The 19,952-nt window shown below is 39.8% G+C and overlaps 1 protein-coding gene across 1 annotated transcript; it reads left to right on the top strand.

Annotated features, from left to right (window-relative positions):
* The first annotated feature begins 3,806 nt into the window (after positions 1–3,806).
* On the top strand, positions 3,807–18,075 carry si:cabz01068815.1 (Solute carrier family 51 subunit beta). The gene is made up of 6 exons (XM_012861633.3): positions 3,807–4,049; positions 6,794–6,835; positions 6,926–7,309; positions 8,153–8,275; positions 15,773–15,863; positions 15,948–18,075. Exons 1-6 carry the CDS (start codon positions 4,043–4,045, stop codon positions 16,276–16,278), a joined length of 978 nt encoding a protein of 325 aa, XP_012717087.2. The 5' UTR covers positions 3,807–4,042; the 3' UTR covers positions 16,279–18,075.
* The last annotated feature ends 1,877 nt before the right edge of the window (positions 18,076–19,952 follow it).

The raw sequence follows: 19,952 nt of genomic DNA, 5'->3' as shown, positions 1-19,952 counted from the left end.
AGGTCTGCCTGACGTTTGCCCCAAAAGTAATCGCCGCCTGCTGCATCCTCCACAAGATTTGTATAGAGGCAGGGGACCAGCTTGACGTGGAGGACGAGGAGGTTGACCCAGAGGAAGATGACCATCCGGCGGCTGAAAACAGGGAGCTGCTCCAGCTGGCTGCATCAGTTCTAGTCATGTACACATGCTGGTTCATCTCATTGTTTTCACTACCTGTAAAAATAAATTAAATAATCAGGAAATTAATTTCCATTCCAACTATTTTTAATTCTAAGTTTATAGGCGTTGTCTATTTGTATAAGATCTTAATAGGAGTTATTTCTTTGTTTTAAACCATGTTATTAACTGTTAATCATTTGTTGAATATATTACACCTTCATTCTGTTCCAAAGATAAAACATTTGTATAAAATAAATGTCTGTTATTTTCACATACTATTATTACTATTGTTTTCTTTACCTCTTTCTCCTCTCAATTATTCGTGTCCTGACTCAGAAGAAACTCACTTAGATAGGAAAAACATTTATAGGTTTTATTTATTTATTAATAGGGCTGTCAAAATAACGCGTTAATTTTGATTAATTTAAAAAAAAATAACGGAATAAAAAAATAACGCAAATTAATCGTATAGGGTAGTTCACTGCTATTGTTTTCATCCGGGTTTTTCGCGCCTGTGCGCCGGACTGGAAGGTAGAAAAGGCGAGCACAGCGGCAGACGCAAACACAGCAAACAACGAGTTCTCAACGTATTTTTCTCAACTACCTCCCGATCAGGAATCGGACGGTCGGTTGAAAATCAAACATGTTTGAAATTCAGTCGGCCGTCGTGAGGTTTTCGTGAGAGCATCCTGCTGTTCAAGTAGAGCTACGAGGGGGCGCCCTCCCCTCCTCTCCGTCCCCGTAAGGGGAGTGAGGGGACCGGGCGTCCCCGAAGCGACCTCCGCCCAGCCAGGGACCCGCGGGGCCCGGACGTCGGCTCGCGGAGGGGTTGGGGAGTGCAAGCGTTCCGGTCCGCGCGAAGCGCTGGCCGTCTGTTTCCGTACGCCTCCGCTCGCGGGGGGCGGGCGGTCTGCTGTGCCGCGCGGCCGCCGGGGCGTCTCGTCTTTCCTCTCTCCCCTCCGTTCCCCCCGACGCCCGGTGCCTCCCGTGCGCCGGCGGGTACTACCCAACTCTCCCCCCTCTTCCGGAGGGGGCACGACACTCTGGTCGCGTCCAAGCGTCGCGCCGTACAGTGAACACAGATCGTGAGCGGTGAACTTTTAAATCCCGCGGTTCCGTCGCACAGTTTGAGATGTATATAAGTACCACGACTGAAAAACTCATACAGTGTATGCCCGGCTTTATTCACACGTTTTATCATGGTGTTTGGCGAGAACAGTCCTGCTTTTGCCTACCGGCGTAACCCGGAAGTAGCGCGGACGTCACTTTACTGTTGTAAAGTGTTGATATTGAGGGGAGTGTTCATTTATTTCCATAGTGTCCCCTACATTACTGTGTGCCACATATGCCACAACGACACATGTTAAAACTTCTGAAGGCATGGAATGTGAATAAGAGTTTTTGAACTTTAATGTATCTAATACTGATTATTAATTTAATCATTTGAATTTAAATATTTAAAATACTTTAAATATTATTATATGCAATTATATTTAAAGACAGTTTATATTTAAAGACAATTATATGCAATTTTTTAAATTGCATATAAAAAATTATATGCAATTAATTTAGATTCATTAATTACAGAGTATGTAATTAGATTATTTTTTTAATCGATTGACAGCCCTATTTATTAATTTTATATGCTGCAATTTATTCCAGCAAGTATTGAGTTAATAAAGCAACACACGTCAGTCAGATAAACACAAAACAAATAAACCAGAACCAGCGGTACTACGCACACTAGTTGCGACAGAATAGTTGGCCGACAGAATTGTCCTAAAGACGGTCTAACATCAGCCCTGGCTGCGGTTTTCCTCGGAGGTCTGCGGGTCACTCTGCTCCGCTCAACGTCGGACTTTTTATTAAAATTACTCACTAACTCTGTAAACAGGCCACATAGGGAAGTTTAAAAGTATAATGTTCTTGCCTCAGCCGATCTGAAAACGTACTTTTGAAGAACAACAGCAGCAGAAAAGGGAATTTTTAACTTACCGCTGTGAGCTCTGTTTGCGCTGTCTGGAATCAAGCTGCGGCCGTGGTGCATTCTGGGCAAGCGGGCTGAGGCTGATGACGTGTCACGAGCACACGAGACCGCTCTGCCAGACTAGCTGTGGCTGCACAACACTGCCATCTGCTGGTTGTTCAGTGGAGGGTGTCTTCACATTCAAATCTAGTGGCATTTATATTTGGATCTAGGTTTGCAGTAGGAATGTCTCAAAATTACGTCATCAACATGAAAGCGAAACGGAGATTCACAAATGCAAAAAGCAGATTCACAAATGCAAAACGGAGATTCACAAATGCAAAAAGGAGATTCACAAATGCAGATTCCACATACAAAGTCAAGCATATTTATTTTCAAATCTCGAAAATATATTTACAAAGACATGTTTATTTATATAAATTTGTTTATTTATTTGTATGTCACATTTTTATATTTGTATTTTGTTTATTTATTTGTATGTCACATTTTTACATTTGTATTTTGTACTTGGATATTTATAAATGTATGTATATGTATATATATCCTTTTATATTTATTCAAATCTTTTTAAGACAAAATTCACTCCATAGAAAACTATTTGTTTAGAAATAAATATTTCTATACTACTACAATTGCAAAAAAAAGAACATACAAGAACAACATAGATCACAGTACAACATGGATGTTTCAGAGCAACATAAAGCTCACATGCATCAGTGAAGTTTTAAACCGCCCAGACAACAGAACAGTAAGCTAGCGCTAGCTGTTATTAGCTTCACAGACAGCCCAATAACAGGATTCTGTTGCGGTCTGGGCCCTTCAAGCTGCAGCACGCAACACTCCACTGTGTGAATGCATACTGAAACAACAAAATGATATACAAACATGTCTTCAGTCTTTGTTGTCTATAAGTTTACGTTTCAATTAATTTGTAAGTGGTACAAGAGCAACATATAGTATTTACAAGCCTTGAGAGCCCTCTTGCGGCTATAGATTGGTTTACCCCTTGGTTCATGTTATTCAATATGAAACTGATAATAAGTTGCAGCTGATTATAAGTTGCAGGATCGGCCAAACTATGAAAAAAGTGTGATTCAAGCTGACAGAGGTCACTGTGACACTAATCAGTATTCTGCAAATTTATGACGTAGGTTAATTCCTTAATATTTCCATTGATGAAGAAACAATCTAGACAAACAGTAAAATGTGTTTAGCTAATCTCTCAGTTGAGGTGCACACTGTCACATCTCATGTTCACATCTCATGTTTTCAACAATATTTGTTAAAAAATGTTCTTCATTTTGTTCTTCTTTTTCATGGCACAGTTGTGACTCACATCCCCTCCCCCATGCAATAAAAATAAAATACTGTAGTGGTAGATCATAGCTTTCTTACTTTGCTTGCAGTGATTTGACCAATGAGTCATTTACCTTCATACACAGAAGAACCAAGGCTACTATGAGCCTGTGTAAACAGTAACCACATAACAAGGTCAAAGACCTGAAGGGTCTCACTGAACTTTGTTTTACAGGCTCTGCAAGAGCACATTTGTTAGGGTGATTTTTTTTATATATACATATTGGGCGTAGATATTCACCACATGACATACACATAAGAACACAAGTAAAGCACACATGCAGCGCTGTTTAAGTTTGTCAAACAATAACAAAAATTCAGACACTGAACAGTTTTTCAGCAGACAACACTTTTGGAGCTGAGTAACTAATTATAGTCTCTTTGTTTATGAGTCTTCATTGATTCTCTCTTCAGAAGAAGAGGGGAGCGTAGACTCCTCCTTGTGAACTTTGGAAAGTTTTATCTGGTTTTTCATTCCGTAAAGCACCTGCTGCGTTAGACGTTCCCTCCTCATTGCAGCCAGTGACCTAGCAGGAGTGAATGCACAGTGAGTAGAGCAAAAGATATGTAGATACAGTATCACTGAAATGAAAAATTATGCTAAATTAATATTTGTCATGTGTGGGAAATGGGGTGTGTTTGTTAATCTGAGCATTTTAAGATTCATGCTGAGAATCACACTTTTTCCAGCTTCAGTTTGTTAAACTTCTGCTGATTAACTGTCATTTGAAAATAATTTTACTCTTTTCCACTAATAGAAGGTTGACTTTGCTATTTGTGATATGAGATGGAAAGGTTGGAATGATGACATGATAAATATGAAAGTCCAATAATATTTGTCAGGCCCAAGAAGAGGAGCTTTATCATTCCTTCTGTTGTGGAAATTCCTCATTGAAAAATAAGCAATACTGTGTGGTGCTAAGAATTAGGAATTGATTGTTTGATGCATTACAAAACAGTACTGTTCCCTATTATACACCTTTTTTTAATACGTTTTAGTTATAGTATTTACAAGGCAGGTAAATGGAGGCGAAAAGGTAACTTGAACAATTTTAGTTTAACAGAAACAAGTTTGAATATTTCATAATACTCTCCTTGCTGAGTAGATTATGCTTTTGAAAATCTGCACAGTGGTTATTTTGTGATGGTTTCTTGTCCAGTATTTTAATTGTATATATAGAACTTCTATATGCTTAATGATGAGTTTTGTGACTAAGATGTTACCTGTAATTGAAATGTGAAATGACCATGGCATTCATGTATAGTTTGGATGCTTACAATAATGTGACAGGAAAAGAAAAATATCTGGGCACTTTTCCATTACATGTGAAAAGTCACAGGCTTTTGAAAAGCCTCACACTTGTTTTGATGCAAATTTACACAGGGGATTTGAGATTATCGGGGCTTTAGTTTTATAAGAAAAGGGTCCTGGTCTGAGGGTAGGACCTTTCAACAAGTCTGGGGCTTTGTTTAACGGGCGGGGTTGTGTGCAGCAAGGCAAAACTTGGAGGAGCAAGGTGCAATAAGGAGATAAGTTTACAAATATATTGATTTTACATCCTTAATTTATAATAAAGAGTAGTTTTAAGATGTTTTAGGCGAGAAATTAAACTTCATATGTACCAATTTTAAATCTATTTTCTGAGTTCTGGGGAGCGGCAGAGCTCTGCTTACAGGTCTCTGGTCTCACCAGGGAACTGTAGTGGGAGACCCCTGTTGCTGCAGCGTTTAGTCGGCCAAACAGTCTGTGATTTCCTGCAGACTGTATGTCTTTGTCACAGTATATTATGTTTGAAGGGAATATCTGCAAGTACCAGATCAAATGTGACAATCTCCGCTGGATGTTTTCGGCATTTTAAGTTAATTAATTCTAAACTTTTTTGCCAAAAAAAGATCAACTGATTTTGTGAGGCTTTCTCTCATTTGACATACACTTAAAGCATTTACGTTTTGCCTCTAAAGAGTGCAAGTGGAGGAAGGAAAAGCCAAATCAGTTTAGCAAATATCCAACTCCATGAGGCAAACTTTGGAGCAGACCAGACAACCTCGTCTCCCCTCTCAACTTGTGTCGTTTACCCATGTTTGAATGCGCTCACTTTTAGGTATCTTCCTCTGATGGTGTAAATTGGTAATACACGTCAGTGGAACTGCGACTCTGAATGTGGTGCACAACATTTATGCTTTTTACAATACAATAAAATGAAATAATGAAGCATGAAATAAAATGACAAATTCAATCATAAAAACAGCAAATTAACTGTGTGGGTGGCCTCTTTTGAACAGATTAAACATTTTTATGATTTATGAACTTTTGCCAGCTTTACTTGCCATTCTCACATTTATACCAACGTGAGTAGAATAAAGTGGAGCTCAGAAGTGCAGAGCCAAGTGGGCAGAATAGGGTAGGTCCAGTGTAAAAGGGGATTCTAATGAGATGAAACGCCATTACTAAAACTTGTTGAGCATTCTCTATCTTGTTCTGCAGACGATGGCAGGATACGGATGCAGTTTCTCAGTCTGCCTTTGTTTGTTTAGCCTTTGGTGTATTCTTACCACCACCTGCTGGACCCAAGGTGTACTCCAGTATTCCTCCCAACTTCCCCACACCTCATTGGGCTGATTGGCATAAATAGCCCCTGGCAAATGGAAATGTGTCAAACTTAAAAGCCCCAGGATTTTAAGTTTGCACCCCAGGATCAATCAAAGCCTATGACTTTAAATCATGAGGAATGCAATGCAAAAACGGCTAATGCTATTATCCTATCTGACTTCACCACACACATTTCACCTGTGATTTCAAAGTTAATTTAGAATAAATGAAAACCCAGTGATATTTAAATTCTTGAACAACATCACACTCAACATTTGGTCTATTGGAAATATTTAACATTATAGAAATAATTTTCAGGTAATTTATTTCACAGTAAATAAAATAGTGAACTTAGTGTTGCAAAGTAGGACATGGTCATCAGATAGTGAGTGAATGTCCAGAGTGCAGATAAACATATTTATTAATCCTCATTCAGTAAATAAAGAAAAGGACAAAGTTATATCTCGACAACTAGTAAAATTTAAAGTGCCATAAATCCAGAGATTCAGTTATGCATTATCGTTTTATTTATAACTGAATTTTCTTCACCACAGTTGTAGCAATAACAGTTTCCTTGGCTGTCTTTTCTGACACAAGAAACCACTCAAAATGTGACTACACGAGTCTAAAACTGCAAAAGGTGGTTTTAAGCATTTCTTCATTTCTTGTTGAACGTTCTAACCATTCTCTGCTCATTTCAGATATGCTTGACACCTGGATATTCCTACTTCTCCTTGTCCCAGGTAAAGTAATACTTTATGAAACAAATTAGCAACTGTCTTTTTGAATTAGCGTCCATTATTTAAATTCTGTAAATCTTCCAACTTCTGCAGGGGGATGGATGTTCATGATCCATAACACACAGTATGGCCTGTGTCTGGAGGATTCAGCTGACACAGGTCAAGTCCTCATGAAAAAGTGTAACCTTGACTCACAGGCCCAACAGTGGGTCTGGATGAATCACGGCATGTTGATGTGTGTTGCATCATCCAGATGTCTGTCAGCTCAACAGAACCATCCAGTCCAAACCCAGCCTTGCCAAGATTCAGATATGGATGCTGCAGAAATGATGTGGGACTGTACCAGTAACAGACTGATCAGCAGAAACACATCCTTAATGTTGTCAACCAATGGCCAAGAAGTGATTCTCACAAATCATCTCAAACATTTTCAGTGGAAATCTCTTGATGAGGGGGACATCTGTAAAACAAGACTCAGTAAGTCTCTGAATTACGTTAAACCGAAGTAGATCCTATAGATTTGATCTCTTTGGTTCAACAGTTAAAACATTGAACTCTGACATATACAAACAGACAGCAGTGATCCTTTCTTTTCAAAAACAAAATTACAGGGCATTACTAAAATACTTTCTTGCATGTAAAACGCTTGTCAATAATAACCATTTGTATATAGAAAATAAATAAAAAATGTCTAGCACAGGCACAGTCATTCATCCCATAATTAAAACAGAAGGACCCCAAAGGTGTTAAAATCTACCTCTCGCTTTCTGATGGATTGGAAAATGTCTTACTCAGAAAAGTTGAAAGTAATATTAGTGTTAATTAAAGTGATGGTTTGATCAGATTGTTAACGGGTTAAGACACTAGTAGTAATATTAAAGGTACCACCTTCTTATGGGCCATATTTACATCAGTGTCATCAAATCAAGACACATATTTTAGAACTTCACCTTTTTCCCTGTGAATTATCATTTAGTTGCTCTGCAGGTCATCCATAGTATATTTTGCTCATATTTACAGTATTTATATGTTTTTGTTATTTTTTAACTTGCGTCTATTTATCCGTCCTTGTGTGAACAAAACTGTAAATAAAATAAATATTTCAGAGCTCAATGAGGAATCACGGAAGAAACATGAACTCTAACTGGGGAGAAGTCTAAATTGCTGGCAGTTTTTAGTGTTATTAAAAAAAAATGAAATATATTTCAAAAGTAATTATTTGAACACAAGTACTAAATAATTTGACCTGCCTTTACAAAATATTTTTAGTTTGCATCTAGTCATCAGTATTATGCAATGTTTCTGTGTATTTCTCTTCAGGACCCAGGAGAGCATCTGAGGACCAGGACCAGCTTGAGGATCCAGAACAATCAGCAGATGAGGGGAAAGGCATGACGGAAAAGCAGAGAGACTACTTTCGCTGGTTGTACCGCACCGAGGACTGTAAGTACTGCTGATTATAGGAAAAGTCATAAAATCCTTGGTTTGAGTTTTAAAAAATTTGGTAAATCAATGACTTTTCTAGATCACTCATAAATGCATAAAATTTGGCATGGGCTCTATTTATTACATCTAGTTAAGCCCAGAGAAGTTTAGAAGCAATTTCTGCCTGAACTGACAGATCTCATATAAATCAAAGAGCTTCAAAGCTATATTGTGAAAATGCAAATTGTTGGTAACTGTGTGAATATAAGGCATTAAAGATAATGTGACAGATTCTGAAAGAGCGGAATCTAGGTTTTCCAATGATGCCAAACTTGTGGAAATCAACAAAGAATTGAAGAAGATATGACCATTTGAATGTTGGCACTCTGCAAAGAAGATTAGTCAGAAAACAGGCATTAAAGTTTCTTTATAATCACCCCTAGCCAGGGGGATGTTAACAAAAGTTGTTGAATTGAATTACTTTGCATACAGCTCAGTCCATCTTCTTCACATGGAGGGGTTTGTGCTCTGCCTACTTGTTCTTACTTTTGCTGTGGCGGGTCACATATGTTTCCAGTGGAACCGTTATTGCAAATGTCACTATGTCACATTTACAGGTGATTAAACAAAGACAAAGTCTTATCTTTTGAGCCTCGCCTACATGTTTTCAAAATAAACAAAACTACATGAAAACCCTTTTGAAAATATAGGAAAAGCCTCAGCAAATCCGGACTGAATCAGCTGAAGCATATTTGTTCCACAAAGGTTTAAGTGAACAGTGCCATGTGGACCTGTGATTTTGTCACAGTTTAGCGCAATGTGCCAAAACTGTGCCAGATGTGTTTTTCACCACAAAAAAGTTAATTTTCTCAAATAAATGTGCTGATTTCCTTTGTAGCACTCCTTCTGCATAGGACAGAGCCTTTGGTCACAACATTTACACTTTGTCTAGAGTAAAACGAAGAATGTGCAAATCAGGATTTTTTTGAAGGGTAGCCCTTTTGATAACCTCTGTTACGCACAGAAATTTTGATGAACATGTGTCTGTGATGTTGTCAAATGACTTTCAACATTAGGTTGACCGTTAACAGAGACTGGTAAAACATACATGAAGTCTATAATCTTGAAACCTTGTGTGACTAATAAAAACAATTACAATCTACAAACCTAAACTCTCACAGAATATTAGAAAGTTTATATGTTTTTATCATTGTTCAATGTTGAAATTGTCATCTTCACAGCTACAGCTGTGATTATTTTCCTGTTGCTGACTGGCGTAGTCATTCTCAGCATTCTGGATGGTTCCAACCCAATCCCCTGATTGCATTCACCTGTTACTGCCCTGATTACTGGCTTTGGTTTTACCTATATGTGGCACTACTTAAGCCTGCCTTCTCCTGAGTGCTGGTGCCAGATTCTCAAAAACCACAGTGTGAGTAGACCTTCCAGCATTCCTAGCCTGCCTGACTACGTTGTGACTTCTGATCGTTTTGGATTTCTGCCTGTTGCCTTTTCCTTGTTGGATTCTCCTGTGGTTCTCAGTTTCTGGCCATAGACCCTTGGCTGTTCCCTGACTCTTCCTCTCAGCCCAGCTCGTCTGTACCTCTGCCCGTTGGGTATCTGGATTTTGGACTTGAAATTGGACTCTGCTGGATTTCCCTATTTGTGCCTCTGCCTATCCCTGACCATCTGTGTATGACCTTGGACAGACTCAGTATTCTCCTGCATTGCCTGTCCCTTTCAGGAGAAAGAACTCCTCATTGAATTCAACGTTGGTTACGAATCCAATTAAGGTTAGTGGCTACTCTGAAGCTTTTACACTTCTCCTGTGCAAGCTTTCGGCCACTAACCTGTCTCTCTCCCCTGCAGAGCTGCCAGTCCCGTTCCCTGAAGCTCCCCACTTTCGCTACACCTTACTTTTTAATAAAATTATTAAAACTTTCACTTGGTGTGGTGTGAAATATTGGGTCCAACTCCTAAGATTCATTACAGTAGTTTCTGGCCATAAAATGGACCTGTCCGAGTGGCATGTAGATGTAGACTGGGTTGGAGGAACGTATGAACAAAATAATCAGCCTCTTACATAATGCCATGGTAACTCCTAAAAATCTCGTCAGTAATTCGGTTTCGGCTAGTGTTACTCCTACAGCTCCGGCTCCTGTTCCTGCCCGTGAGCCTAAGTTATCTCCCTCAGAATTGTTTAAGGGGGAGGCTGACCAGTGTTGTTCCTTCCTAACCTAATGTGAGATACAATTTGAGCCACAGCCTTCTTCCTTTTCCACAGAATGCTCCAAAGTAGCCTATGTCATCTCCCTGCTGTCAGGTAAGGCTAAGTCTTGGGGGACTGGCGAGTGGCAATGAAGATCTCATCGCTGCAGTTCTTACCAAGCTTTCTCTGAGGAACTGATTTGGGTGTTTGACCTGGTACTTCCTGACAGAGAAGCGGCTAGAGTTCTACTCACGATTCGCCAGAGGGGCAGACCTATGACCAGTAACATTGTTGAGTTTCACACAATTGCGGCGGAGAGTAAATGGAATGAAGAGGCTTTAATGGATGCCTTCACGGCAGGGCTGGATGAGAGAATAAAAGACGAGCTTGCTACTCGGGACCTACCTGACTCCCTTGTGGAACTGGAGGAGTTGGCTACTCACGTCATTGTTAGATTGGCTGAGAGGCGAAGAGAAAGAAAGAATTCTACGCCAAAAGATATTCCCCTTACGGAAGTTCCGCATCTCCTGTATTACCCTTATCCGCCACGAAGGAATCGGCGGAGGAGAATCCCGCTGAAGAACCAGTGCAGCTTGGGTGGAGTCATCTGTCTTCTGAGGAGAGGGATCGCTGCAAAACTGAGACTCTGTATTTATTGTGGGAAAAAAAAGGACATTTCTTCATAGATTGTCCGTTCAGTTCTAAAAGTAGGCTGCTACTGAGCCAATGCCACACTCAAACCTCCTCCACGGAGTCAACATTTCCGGCTGTCATTCAGGTACGAGAACGTTCTTTTCCCGTGTCTGTATTCATTGACTCAGGTGCTGACACAGAATTTATTGATGAATCTTTCGCGTTCAGTTGGTCCCTGCAGAAACCAAACAAAAAGTTGTAGCTTTGGATGGACATTTTCTTAATCAGTCATATTCCCAAACTGCACCTGTCCAGTTCTGCATTGGGGCAACCATTTTGAAAATTTGGTTTTTACTCCCATTAAGTCTACCGATCTCTCTGTTGTTCTTGGGGGTTCCTGGTTATCAAAACACAATCCACACATTAATTGGAGCCTTAAGGAAATTCAAGGGCAGTCTGAGGAATGTTTGGCTCGATGTCTTACTAAGGCAGACGTTAACACCATTTGTAAAGACAATATCGAAGAGACCTATCCAGATCTTTCCAAGGTTCCTGAGGAGTATTTAGATTTGAAGAAAGTTTTCAATAAACATAAGGCCACTGCTCTACCATCTCACTGTCCTTACGACTGCCCTATTGACCTGCTTCCTGGGACTATGCCACCTAGAACACGACTCTATCCCCTAGCAGCCCCAGAACACGAGGCCATGAAAAAAATATGTTGAGGAAGCATTAAGAGAAGGCATCATCCGACCATCCTCATCTCCTGCAGGGGCAGGTTTCTACTTTGTCAGCAAAAAGGATGGATCCCTCCTTTCATGCATTGATTATCAGGATTTAAACTCACCGTCAAGAATCTTTATCCCCTACCTCTGATGGATTCTGCATTTGATGCCATCCAAGGTTCCTGTATCTTCACCAAACTGGATCTGAGAAATGCTTATCATCTGGTGTGCATTCGTGAGGGAGACAAATAGAAAACAGAGCTTAACACCCCAACAGGACATTATGAGTATTTGGCTATGCCCCTTGAACTAACTAATGCTCCTGCTCTTTTGCAAGCCCTGGTTAATGATGTACTACGTGACATGATTGGTCATTTTATTTATGTCTATCTGGATGATATTCTGATCTTCCCTAAGGATCTCAAGACTCACCAACAACATATTTGCTCCATCCTCCTTCGCCTTCTCCAAAGCAACTTGTTCATCAAAGCTGAACAGTGTGAATTTCATCAGTTCTCCAACATTTTTCTAGGTTATGTCATATCTCTCAACAAAATCTGCATGGACCCCGCAAAGTGTCTGTTGTCCTAAACTGGCACACTCCTTCTGATCACAAGCAGTTCCCGGTGTTTACCAGTTTTTAGCGACTTTTCATTCGCAATCACAGCCAGATTGCCGCTCTACTTCATTCACTTACCTCCTTCAAATCCAAGTTTGTCTGGTCTGATGCTGCTGAACAGCCCTCGAGTGAGGACGTGAACAGACTCGAGAGTCTGTTCACATCGGCTCCTGTCCTCAACTCTCCTGATCCCAACAAACAGTTCATTGTAGAGGTCGATGCATCCAATACTGGAGTGGGAGCTATACTCAGCCAAAGAGGTGAGGACAACAAGAAATTGATATCAGCTTGTTGAGTTCTCTTTCACTCAGTTTAACATATAATCATCTGTATCTCGGTTAGGGTTGTAGTACGGAATGTCAGTAATATTGTCAGAGAAAGTACTTTAGTGATTTATTTGTATATTTTTATTTTATGTTTTGTGAAGAAACTGAACATCTGAGTGTAGTACTAAACATGTTGATGAGCAGCTATATTGAAATTTAAACCAGAGGGCCACAAAAATGTTGGAGTTGTTGAAGATCATTTTAATGATTCATTCTTGTAGAACATCTACAACCATCAAGAGAAAACCAACTTTTACCAACTTCTTAACATGAGTCAGAATATAGTGATGTTAAGTGACATTTAAAAAGAATATGTAAACCAACATGTGTACCAGAACTGTTGACAGATAAAGATGGACACGAGCATCATAAAGATAATTAATGTCAGTGAATACAAGCTAAATTGCAAAGAATATTGGTGCATTCTATTTCGCTCCATTCTGAGTGAAATAGAATGAAAATGATGTTCAGCTGTGTTTCATTATGAAGGTAAAAATTCAGATTTCTAAAACCATGCAGACGCACACCACCAAGCAATTTCATTTTATAAATCACATCTGCACCTGAACATTTATGTACCAGCTTCTGCCACATGTTCTGCCCTCTACACAACAGGGTTCAACCATAAATAGTAAATTCAAAGAAGCTATGATTTACGCCTACTTACATGTGCAATGAGGTAAGACCACTGTCCCGTTTGCTTCAATGATGCAGTACCAGGTGTTTAAGTGCAAAGCTATGAAATTCTGGGAAACATTTATGCCAATATGTTTAAATAACACATACATTACTCAATAAAACTGCAAATAATTGCACTTATTATTAGTCTGTTGTTATTGTGCATATCCCAAAAGCAGCTGCAACTTGCAACAGCACTGCAGTGGGCACCAATGGCAGGTTACTATGTGGAGAAAATGTAGGTGTCATGATATGTCTACGTGAACCCGGACAGAGCACGCACTCACAGAGTTTATTGTATTGCAAACATCCAGCAGGGCAGCAGGGACAGTTCTTGAGATCTAGGGGCTGTAGTAATTCCAGCAGCTAGTAGAGGCCTTACTTGAGGCACAGAGGAGGTAGGAAACCCAGCAGCTAGCAGAGGCCCTACTTGAAACACAAAGGTGGCAAGAAATCCAGCAGCTAGCAGAGGCTTTACTTGAGGCACAGAGGAGGCAGGAAATCCAGCAACAAAACAGGGAACAAACCAGGCTGACAGACATGGAGTGAGTGGAGACTGAAGAGAACAGGTCTAGACAGGCGTGGTGTTGGTAGAGACTGAAGAGAAGACTGAGGGAAGCTTTTGTAGGGAGGCAGGCAGGTGGAGTGAATTCTGTCTAATTAGTGCCTAACAGGTGTGACTGATTGCTGAGGAGTGGAGGGTGAGCTGAATAAGAGGAGGAGGAACTGAAAAATAACAGGGAAAAAAGCCAGACCAAAACTAAACCATGACATTGAGTAGATGAAAAGAATAGCAATGACCTTCTCTGTTCATGTGAACATCTTTGAAATAATAGAAGAAAAATATAACCAGGACCTGTGGCAGTCTGGCAAGGTCGTTGTTTAATTTTTTCGAATACAAGCCCAGTTAAAAATGGCCGTCACATACTCTCTCCAGACACTCAGGACACACAAAACTGTTTGTAATGAATGGAGAACTTCTGCTATTTGCTTTTTTTGTATATTAAAGCCAATTTAGTTGCTATAAAAATAAAGGAAAAATGTGTGTTTTGTCAGCAGAGGTTCAGCAAAAACTGTTCAACAACATCACAACAAAACAGAAGAAAAACCAGCAGTTTTCTTTTCTGGGTTTAATAAGAAAATATTACAGCTGCCAAATCAGATTTATAGGCAATGAAAACATCCCGTTTATCATTGTTCTACCAGTTCGTGGATCAGTGACAATACCCATGTCAAACGCACAAGCTGAGCAGAGCTATTCCAACCTGATGACCATACTCCAGTCAACAATGTCTCCAGTCAACAATGGGGTCTTAATCAGCTCCTCTACACATCCACAAACACCAGACTGACTCCCTGGACCTGAATAGTGCTGCGCACCGTCTGCTTTGCCAGAGAGCGAAAGGAGACTTCTTATGGACCATTCTGAGGAAATTAAGACCTGTTAACAGTTTACAACTTTATAAGTGACTTCCCACATCAATTACTAGACCACATACTTTACTCATGACATCAGTAATAGATCGTCACAAGCAGCCACAGTGCAGAAGCCCCCGAGGGCTGGAGTGACGACACAGCCAGGGAGTTCAGGCCCGTGAAGCAGCCGCCAGGAGTGAGCCAGCGCACACCCGAGCAGACAGATCTACAAACAGACCCATTGCAAACTTCTTTTTATCTTTAGAGTTGGTGATTTCCTCTATTAATTCCAGGACTGCTGATGCTGTGAATCTCTGGTATCTAAATACATATTTATTTTCATGAGTGTAGAGCATGAAAGGTGTTTTCCATCTACAGATGGAAAACACGTTTTAATTTACAGTTGTTAATGTTTCTTCAATCCATCCCCTAAACATGTCCATATCAGAACCTGCTGTTCTGTAGATATAGATAACCAGAATTTTTTTCTTTTCCCATACAGACTTCAATCATTGCATTCAACTGTACCCTCTATCACCTTTGTCATGGTATCTATTAATTTCTATTTCAGGTTTTTGTCCACATATGTACACAGCCACTTCTCAATTGTTGCCAATTATATTCAGATAATTAAAGTCATGTCCCACCAAAATAATCCATCATTACTGAAAAATAAATAAACAAGAGACTTCTGAGATCTCACTCCCACTTTTATTTTCCAAAACTGAACCCAAGTCATCCAAAACTGACTGTGGTCCAACCATGTTTCGAAAGGTTTTTAGTTTTGCTAGCTCCTAATCCTTTGTGAAGATGGCTTAACTTTGTGGTAGTTAGAATTTTTTGCACTATATGGACCCTGTAAATTAACAAATAAAAGTTAAGCAGAGTGCTTTCTATTCTTCCTTGCAGCAACTATTTGGACATTTGTTCTATTGGGACTGGCCTTTGTCTGTTTGCTCATTGGGTTTTTGCTGCTTGGAATGGGAACCATGGCCAACAGGTAGCAAGTTACACACCAAATATTACCAACTAAGGAAAATGCTTTATGTGACATTTTAAGGATTTCCTGCTTTATCCCCAACAGGACCAGAAAGAAGATAGCTAAATACAAGGAAGCTGCATCCCTTTTTAAGAAAGATGAAGGCGAAGAGCTTCATGTCATTTCTGATCCTCGGAATAACGGCACATCTTCACTGCCCCAGGATCACACATCGTCCATATCTGAGGGCGACACAAATGAATTTAAGGCAGGAGACATTGTGGTCACATGGAAAGATGGCAACACCTCCTGTCTGTATTCCGATCATGTTGTCGAGGAGATGCAGGAAGAGAAAGTGGAGAAAGAACAGGAGGAGAAACAGCTGGAGGTGTGGCAGGAAAGAGAGGCTCAGTGTGAAGGGAGCATGACAAAGTGAATAATTCTGGTCTATTGCACAGCTTTTAAAGATAATTTTTTATTTAGTTTTGTGGAACTGTAAAGCTCTAATGACTTGATAGTTTTTTTAAAGGAGTCATAACCTGGTATTTTACATATACAATCCTTCTAAAAATGTTTTTAAATTAATGTTTAGGGATTTTTAGAAGAAAAATGTTTTAAACAGAGCTCATCCGGACTCTTTTTCATACCCCATTTCTTTCTCACGAGGGTACGCACGAGGATTTGACTTGCGTGTATGTGCGTTCGTGTGTCCCCATGGAGATCTTACTGGTTAGCAGCGAGATATTAGCACTTTATATGTTAGCGTTCCTTTGCTCAGGTACACACAAGCACGTGGAGCAGTTTACAAACATCCACATAGCAAAGCAATGAAATGAGGAGATTTTAAGCCACAACTGCTAGAAATGTGTATCTTACATGGTGATGTTGTGTTAGCAATATTAGCAGTTAGCCATGATTTGTAAATGGTAAATGGCTTGTACTTGTATAGAGCTTTTAACCAGTCTGACGACCTCCAAAGTGCTTTGCGCTACAGTTTAGTCATTCACACATTCACATACACATTCACACCCTGACGGTGGTGAGCTATGTTAGTAGCCACAGCTGCCCTGGGGCAGACTGACAGAGGTGATTACCATCGTTTCCTGGTCTCCTACACAATAGGTAAAAAGTTACCCAAGGAACAACACTTACCAACTGCAGATGAGATCCTGATTGTTGGAATCCCCCTTCCTCCAAACGCAGGCTTGATGCTATCTTAACCTGGTATTGCCCAAAGTTAATGAAACACGGGTGCAAAATTATTTACAGAAAATTTACAGAGTTGGAGGAAGAGTCATTAACAACAGCCTTATCAAAGATGCTCCCTGCTCCCTGGTAGTTTGGTCCACAGATGCAGGCAAACTGAAAACATTTGCAAGCATATTTTGGCAAGCAACAACGGAGCAGTTGACATGAGCGCAAGGTTTGGACATCTTTACTTTTTACATAACTCGTTAGTGGCAGCAACGCAAGTAGTGATTTCAGGTGGTTTTACGAGAGGCAGGCATGGCTTACGTTACCGTCTTTCCATTAGTGATGTAAATCTAGGAGGAGCACCAAAATCTTGCTTTGAGGAGAGCACCGTCTCTTGGGTTTTTCTGGTTTGTACAAAGAGCCAACACAAAAAACCAAGTCACTTTCACACTCCTGATTTATTGGAAGGTTTTAACTGAGGACCAACGCACCTGTTTCAACATGAAAAAGTCAGATTTCCAGGTGATGACTCCTTTAAACAAACATGTGACCAGTTGTAATCTTCTTATCCTTTGATGTGTGAGATAGATAAACCTTCAAATCACTTTTCTATCGCTTATCTTTCTTTCATGCGTAATGCTGATCCCATGAACACTATTGCACCAAAATTTACCTTCAAACACCTCAGGTGTTAACGTAGCTTCTTAATGTAGAAATGATGGTGCAATCATACCACTAATGTCATTTGATGCACATTTCAAATATACCAAGGATCATGTTGAAAGAACTTTGCTGCCACGAAGAGGATGAAGTCAACTAAATTCTCCCTAATTTTGCAAATTTGCATCCCATGTACCTAAACTTACATCTGTTGTAAGTGCTGTATTGAAATGAGTTCACAATTTGCTTGACAGTTAAACCATGTCATTATTTCTATATAATTGTTATCAAATTCAGCAAATAGGGGTTAATGTCTTCATTGACGATATAGGTCTCAACTGTGATGCATCAATAAATGAATTTACCATGTTGTGTTGAAGCTTTTTCCCTCCCCGAGTTGTAATATGGTCGTACCTAAATGGCTGATGGGATTTATTTTAACACGGAAAATTTCACAAACATATGCAGATTTAACCATGGATGACGACTGCAGAGCAGTGATGGTACTCCGCCTGCCCTCAAACTAAAATTTTTCACTTATGGTTGACCAGCACTTGCACATTCTGTCTGTACAGAAGCTTACACGTTCCAAGCTGTTATTGCTACTTTTAAAAAGCTAGCTGAAATCAAAAGATGTTTGATGAACAATAATGAAAATTCAATTCAATTCAATTCAATTTTATTTATATAGCGCCAAATCATGAAACATGTCATCTCAAGGCACTTTACAAAGTCAAGTTCAATCATATTATACAGATTGGGTCAGATTATACAGATTGGTCAAAAATTTCCTATATAAGGAAACCAGTTGATTGCATCAAAGTCCCGACAAGCAGCATTCACTCCTGGGGAACCGTAGAGCCACAGGGAGAGTCATCTGCATTGTACATGGCTTTGCTGCAATCCCTCATACTGAGCAAGCATGAAGCGACAGTGGGAAGAAAAACCACCCATTAACGGGAAAAAAAACCTCCGGCAGAACCGGGCTCAGTATGAACGGTCATCTGCCTCGACCGACTGGGGTTACAGAAGACAGAACAGAGACACAACAAGAGACACAAAAAAGCACAGAAGCACATATTGATCTAGTAATCTGTTCTACATTAGATGGTAGTAGCAGGTGAGCCGTCTTCTCTGGATGATGTCACAGTTAACAGAACGTCAGACCAGGTGTACCTACTATGAAGAGAAAAGAGAGAGAACAGAAAGTTAAAGCAGAAATGACAACACATAATGCATAATTGAAGAACAGTAGAACTCAATATAGTGAGAAAATTAGATCCTGATATACTCCAGTAACCTAAGCCTATAGCAGTAAAACTATAAAGGTAGCTGAGAGTAACATGAGTCACTAGTTATAATTTTTGTCAAAAAGAAAAGTTTTAAGCCTAGTCTTAAAAGTAGACAGGGTGTCTGCCTCACGGACCAAAACTGGGAGTTGGTTCCACAGGAGAGGAGCCTGATAGCTAAAGGATCTGCCTCCCATTCTACTTTTAGAGACTCTAGGAACCACCAGCAGACCTGCAGTCTGAGAGCGAAGTGCTCTGTTAGGAAAATGTTACTTTAACTTGGTATATTAAGACATGTATTAAATTGTTTATGCAGCTTGAACTTATTGAATGCTCAGTTCTGGAGGGCAAAGCTGTAAGAGTATTTGTCTTTTTGCATTGTTCGTTTCTTATGTATTATGCAATTAAGGAAATATTCAAGTATTTAAAAAGGAAACAAAAACAAACTTTGCCACGGTGGTTGCTATGTGACCCCACAACAGTGAGAAAGTTCTTGGTTTGAATCCTGGCAGCCTGTCTGCATTAAGCTCAACTCCTGTTCACAAGTGGACTTGTTCCAAATATGCTGGTTCTCCTTAATACCTCAAAACATTTTCTTCAGGTAAGATTCCTCATTGTTGCAATTTTTTTAAACGTTGACTTGCCAACGCAAGGCCACATATTCTTACTTTTGGCTTTACTTTGACACTGATAAGATAATTTTGTATGAGACATGTTACCTGACTCTCGAGCATATTGCCCTTTTCTGTAAGACTAAAATCATGCATAGAGAAGACATCTCTATATCAAAGTCCCTTTATGCCAAAGAGTAAAACCTTTGGTTTTGGACTAAGGCCCCTCTAACTAAAAAGAAGGGACCGTGTTTGAATTCTACAGTGACTAACTTGGACTATACCCTGGACAGCTCACCAGTCCATCACAGGGTACTATAAATTAAAGGAGAGAGGATTATCAGTGTTATTTAAAG

Source organism: Fundulus heteroclitus, chromosome 4 (genome assembly GCF_011125445.2).
Source record: "Fundulus heteroclitus isolate FHET01 chromosome 4, MU-UCD_Fhet_4.1, whole genome shotgun sequence".
Lineage (NCBI taxonomy): Eukaryota > Metazoa > Chordata > Actinopteri > Cyprinodontiformes > Fundulidae > Fundulus > Fundulus heteroclitus.
The sequence above is the reverse complement of the archived record's forward strand: the minus strand, read 5'-3'. Positions and strand labels throughout refer to the sequence as shown.